Genomic DNA, 6,000 nt, shown 5'->3' on the forward strand with positions numbered 1-6,000 from the left:
CTATTGTAAGTTATTTCAGTGTTTATTATTAGGGAGCCATCAATTTGAACTGTGACTAAAGTAATTTCAGATAGTTTTTGTCCTGGTTTTAGAATGATAATTTAATTTGGTTCCTAAAATTAAGGACCAAAGCAACTGATAATATTTGTCAAATTTATAGACTAAATTAATTGACTTTATAATAACAGGGACTAAGTTAACCAAGTAATAAAAAACTTATTTTAATTGACTTTATAATAATAGGGACCAAGTAATTAAAACCTTTTATTTTAAATAAATTTTAGACACTATGATGATAAATTATCCGATTATATCTCACGTTTTTTTTTACCCTCAGCCCTTTGAGTATTTTGAATGCAAAATTAGTTACTGCAAATAATTTTTACTTTCTTTTGTAATTTATTGTAAAATAATAATTTAATTATTCATTTGGTTCTTAAATTATTTTAAAAAATTTAATTTGGTCCCAAATTTTTGAAAGATTCAATTTGATTTTTAAAATGCAATTTAATTCTTTCTGTACCACTAAATTGAGGCAGTTAAAAGTACGAATTTCAAGAGTTTTTGTTTAACAATGATAGATTTTAACCGTCATTATATTTACTATTATTAAAAAAACGGCTTTCCCTTTGTTCTTCACACCTTCATTCACCACCATCATACCTTAATGTTAGAACAACACCACCAAAACCATTAAGAATAAATTAATTATTAAAACCATTTTTATTTTAGTATTATTACAGTTGGATTCTGAGAAATCATGCAGACACAGTACAAGCAAGTGCATCACACAAATTTGATATTGATAAATGATAAATAAAGTTGCTGCTATGGGTTTGTACGACTTTCCTTGATCAAAAGAAAAACAGCGACAAGCACAGGAGTTAGAATGAGAAGTAGAGCCACCACAAGGTTGGGAGTAGTTATCTCAGGGAATAGAGCACTGCCATATTTGATTGCAGCCCCACCCGCAAAAGAACCCGCCACTAGTTTTCCCACGTACACTAAATCCTCCTATTTTGCACCATTCAAAAAAGAGTATTAATTTATATGATAGCTTTGGAAGGAAATTAATGTAATAAATAAAAAAAGAAATTGGGTCGATTGATTGATTTTACTTGAGAAGAAGAGGTGTAGTTTTGATGTTCGGTTGATTTGGAGGAACATGGGCGTGTTTGGTATTGCTGGGTTAACTCTGTGACACAAAACCCTCCAACTTCAACCTATCTCTGATGAGATTGCCATATCTATATTTCTTTTCGTTGTTTTCCCTCACCACATAACAAGCATCATCATGTAATACAGTTACGTACGGAACAACACATGACATGGGTTACAAAATGAAGGCCCAATCCGAGCCAAGGCCCATTAGTATGTAGTGGTTACAGTTTTACTTTTTTTCCCTCCCAATAATGCCCCGCTCATTTTACCGGCGGTGGAAGAGAGATAGACCAATAATCTGAATCTGAAACCTCCGTGTTGGTGTTGCATATCCAAACCCTAATTTGGAAATTGAATTGTTGAAGGGAAGAAGATCAAGATGGTTCTGGCGGAGTTAGGTGGGAGCATTTCGCGTGCTCTCCAGCTGATGAGCAATGCGACAGTAATCGACGAGAAGGTGCTCAACGATTGCCTCAACGACATCACTCGCGCTCTTCTTCAATCCGATGTTCAATTCAAGCTTGTCCGCGACATGCAGACCAACATCAAGAACATTGTCAACCTCGACGATCTCGCTGCCGGTCACAACAAACGCAGGATCATCCAACAAGTACTTTTTATCGTTTCTCAATTAATAAATAATAAAATTGTGATATGTTTGTTATTATTGCTTATGCATGCCCTCTGGATTATTCTATTCTATTTGTAGGCTGTGTTTAACGAACTCTGCAAAATTCTGGACCCTGGGAAGCCCTCTTTCACTCCCAAAAAGGGCAAAACAAGTGTTGTCATGTTTGTTGGTTTGCAAGGTCTGTTACCATGTTTGGATTCTCTCATATTCTTTATGCTCCGTTTTGTTATGTACTCAACCTTTATGCATTATCCTTAGTAATATGTAGCATTTCTCAGCTTTTGTTCTGTTCTTTTTAACAAACAATAAAAAAATAGTTTATTATTATTGATAGTTACTTATATGCTTTTAAAATGAATCCAGGTTCTGGAAAAACCACAACGTGTACAAAGTATGCATATTATCATCAGAAGAAAGGCTGGAAGCCGGCTCTAGTATGTGCAGATACATTCAGAGCTGGTGCATTTGATCAATTGAAGCAAAATGCAACTAAAGCTAAGATCCCTTTCTATGGAAGGTAGGTACTTGTTTGTTGCCATTTGTTGTTGGTTAGTATTTATCGTATGTAGGCTCTGATATAGATGTTGATGAGCACAACTGCAGTTTTATTTCTGTATGGCTTGTATGTTTTTGTTTTTTTTTTAGAAAAAAGGGGGAAGGAAAGGCATCAGGGCTATGAACAGCATCCCAACTATGTTGGCACTTTGCTCATATCCCATCCTATGCCCCCACCCCACCTAAATTTATATCTCGAAAAGAGATGAAACAAACTACATGGGGGGACTATGCCAATACCCATGCTACTGTAAGGAAAACCTATGACTTGTATGGTAGCTGCTTATAGTTTTTATGTTAATTCTGAAACTACAAGATGAATAATATTTCAAGGGATCTGGCTGGTTCTTTCTGAAGATTTACTTCTAGAAGAATTATCTGTAGTTGTAGAATGGTGTTTTGGAAGAATTTTTCTTTATATTGGGTAATGCATCCCAAGCTTACTGCTTACCTATGTTCTTTTAGTAACTGTTAATTGAGGACAAGGTTAGATCAATGATGATTGATGAACAAAACCAACTTAACAATTTCTAGTCTGAGGCATGTAATTGTTGGGCCTATTAAAAAAGAGGGGAAAAAAAAAGTAAGGATAAAGAAATTGCTGGGCCATTATAAATACATGGGTAATTTGGAAGATATCAAATTCCCATCACAAAGCAAACTTATCATTTTCCCTCTCCCCCACAGGATATCTGTTTAGTCTAATCTTATGATTTCAAATTTCCTTTTTTTTTTAATCTTTGTTTTTTGAAAGGGGTCATCCATATTGAACCACTTTTTATTCTTATTATAAGTCCTTGAAGATGAGCTATGACTATGATATGCTGTGCTTAATATTATTTGTCTGTGATTTCCATTGTCCATGATTTCTATTCATAAGTAATTATTGCATTGTTGTGCCCCCATTCCTCTTCAGCTATATGGAATCCGATCCGGTAAAAATTGCTGTGGAAGGTGTGGAGAGATTCAAGAAAGAAAACTGTGATCTTATAATTGTTGATACTAGTGGGAGGCACAAACAAGAAGCTTCTCTTTTTGAAGAAATGCGCCAAGTTTCGGAAGCAACGGTATATCCCCTTGTTGCTATATGTGTTTGATATTTATTTCCAAAATCCATTAAATGCTAATATATTTTATTTGTGTTTTTCAGAAACCAGATCTTGTTATATTTGTTATGGATAGCAGTATTGGTCAGGCTGCTTTTGATCAAGCCCAAGCATTTAAGCAGAGTGTTGCAGTTGGAGCTGTAATTGTTACCAAAATGGATGGCCATGCAAAAGGTGGTGGTGCTCTTAGTGCGTAAGTGTTATGAGGATAATTGCATATTATTTACTATCAAGTATCAACTTTTGCAACTATGAACATATGAATTTAACAGCTAGTAATCTTACTTGCAAATGACACTGTTTAAATGAACAAATGCATTTAAGTGTTACGGTGTTACCAGTATAATGCACTTGTCTGGAATGCAAGTGCATTGCAGATTTTGCAACGTAAATTTTAACTACCCTTGTGATTTAAATCTTACATTTACGCAACAAAAATTAAACTTTTCATCATCTAAAGGATTTGGAAATTAATATTATAAATGGATGTGTTTGTATATATTTTTGTGTGTATTTAATGTGTACATGTGTAATTATGTGGTTTGGATACCTTACACTTGGTAATTTTATATGTGCAGTGTTGCAGCAACAAAGAGTCCTGTCATATTCATTGGAACTGGAGAACATATGGACGAGTTTGAAGTTTTTGATGTTAAGCCATTTGTCAGTCGTCTATTAGGTGTGTATTTTTTTTATTTTTATTTTCATCTCATTCATTACATTATTATTTATCAGGAACATGCTACAGATGTCCAAATTCCTAAAAATATTTAATCTTAGTCGTTTCAAATGGCTTTTTGAACTAGGAATGGGCGACTGGTCTGGGTTTATGGACAAAATTCATGAAGTCGTTCCTATGGATCAACAACCTGAACTGCTTCAGAAGCTGTCAGAAGGAAACTTCACCTTGAGGATTATGTATGAGCAGTTTCAGAACATACTTAAAATGGGTCCTATCAGCCAGGTTATTACTTGTACCCTATTGTATTAAGTGTTCAATTGAATTTTTTTTTCTTTGATATTTTATGAGGGCGAGCCCTGGTGCAGCGGTAAAGTTGTGCCTTAGTGACTTGTTGGTCATGGGTTCGAATCCGGAAACAGCCTCTTTGCATATGCAAGGGTAAGGCTGCGTACAACATCCCTCCCCCATACCTTCGCATAGCGAAGAGCCTCTGGGCAATGGGGTACGAAGTTTTTATATTTACATTTGATGTATTAAGTGTTGATTGTTGCTATATAATCACCTAATAATGGCTGCTATTTCATTTTGAACTAATTTCTTGGTTGATTTATGTAGGTTTTTTCTATGCTTCCCGGATTTAGTGCTGAATTAATGCCAAAAGGCCGTGAGAAAGAAAGCCAGGCAAAAATTAAGCGTTACATGACAATGATGGATTCAATGACAAACGAAGGCAAGCATTATGTTTTGATTGTTGTGAAGATCAACTTTATGCATACACGATTCTGGTCCTCATTAGAATTACATACCCTCACATGCTAACCTTTAATTGCTAATACGTTTCAGAGTTGGATAGTTCAAACCCCAAGCTCATGAATGAGTCACGCATGATGCGGATAGCTCGAGGTGCAGGTCGTCAGATTAGGGAAGTGATGGAGATGTTGGAAGAGTACAAACGTCTTGCAAAGATATGGAGCAAAATGAAAGGGCTTAAAATACCAAAGAAAGGTGATATGAGTGCCCTATCCCGAAATATGAATGCCCAACACATGAGCAAAGTCCTTCCTCCTCAGATGCTGAAGCAAATTGGTGGCATGGGTGGGTTACAAAACTTGATGAAGCAGATGGGATCCGCCAAAGACATGATGGGAATGGGAGGAATGTTTGGTGGTGGTGGTGGTGGTGATTAGTTAATTGGCTTGTGAGCTGAGGATTGTTCCTGACCATAGCCACTGTCATTGCATTGTGGTGTTTTACAACTAGACTCGATTGAGCAGGTTATGCAGTTCAATCGGTGTTGGAGTGCCATCTGCAATAGCCGCAATGGGTGCAAGTGTCTCTTTTTGTAAAATTAAATCCTTCTTCCCTTTTTGTGTATATTTACTTATTTATTATTCAGAGCAATCAAAGTAATCTTATTAGAAATTTTCATAGTCTAGGAACATTAAAAACAAAAGCTATATTCCTCGGATCATGCTTGTCTCGTTTTGGATTCTGCTCCAGCTGAATGTTTCATTTAATTCTAGCAGACAGCTTAAGCACTGTTACTGTTAGGAGCTAGTTCTGTTTCTGTTTGTTTTTTTTTCTGCATGATTATTTTTTTTTATTGATTGATGGAAGAGGCGATGAGGTTTATATTCAGGTATTAGATTTGTGGATTACAATTGATTGGTACAATGTGTTAGCCGTATTGACTCCAACTATTCATATTAATTTCGGCGGAACAATAAACGGACTGTTGTTTCCTGCACCTACAAGTTACTTCATGCACTTTTTTTTTTCTTTTGAAATGATCAATCCGGAATATAAAATTACGTTATGGAATGATTACATATTTTGATTTGACGAGTCCAAGTTTAAACAAATCA

General features: G+C 35.5%; 1 protein-coding gene and 1 long non-coding RNA gene across 2 annotated transcripts; one reads left to right on the plus strand and one right to left on the minus strand.

Annotated features, from left to right (window-relative positions):
* Positions 1–708: 708 nt before the first annotated feature.
* LOC102666243 (uncharacterized) lies at positions 709–1,260 on the minus strand. Its single transcript, XR_417791.4, has 2 exons — positions 1,119–1,260; positions 709–1,014 (listed from the first exon to the last, which is right to left on the minus strand). It is a non-coding gene; the product is annotated as an uncharacterized lncRNA (long non-coding RNA).
* Positions 1,261–1,348: 88 nt separating this feature from the next.
* LOC100789217 (signal recognition particle 54 kDa protein 2) lies at positions 1,349–5,685 on the plus strand. Its single transcript, XM_003543638.5, has 9 exons — positions 1,349–1,771; positions 1,871–1,970; positions 2,156–2,309; positions 3,264–3,414; positions 3,498–3,646; positions 4,032–4,132; positions 4,260–4,417; positions 4,751–4,865; positions 4,979–5,685. The coding sequence occupies exons 1-9, from the start codon at positions 1,541–1,543 to the stop codon at positions 5,320–5,322; spliced, it is 1,503 nt and encodes a 500-aa protein (XP_003543686.1). The 5' UTR covers positions 1,349–1,540; the 3' UTR covers positions 5,323–5,685.
* The last annotated feature ends 315 nt before the right edge of the window (positions 5,686–6,000 follow it).

The sequence above is a fragment of the Glycine max genome, chromosome 13 (assembly GCF_000004515.6).
Source record: "Glycine max cultivar Williams 82 chromosome 13, Glycine_max_v4.0, whole genome shotgun sequence".
NCBI lineage: Eukaryota > Viridiplantae > Streptophyta > Magnoliopsida > Fabales > Fabaceae > Glycine > Glycine max.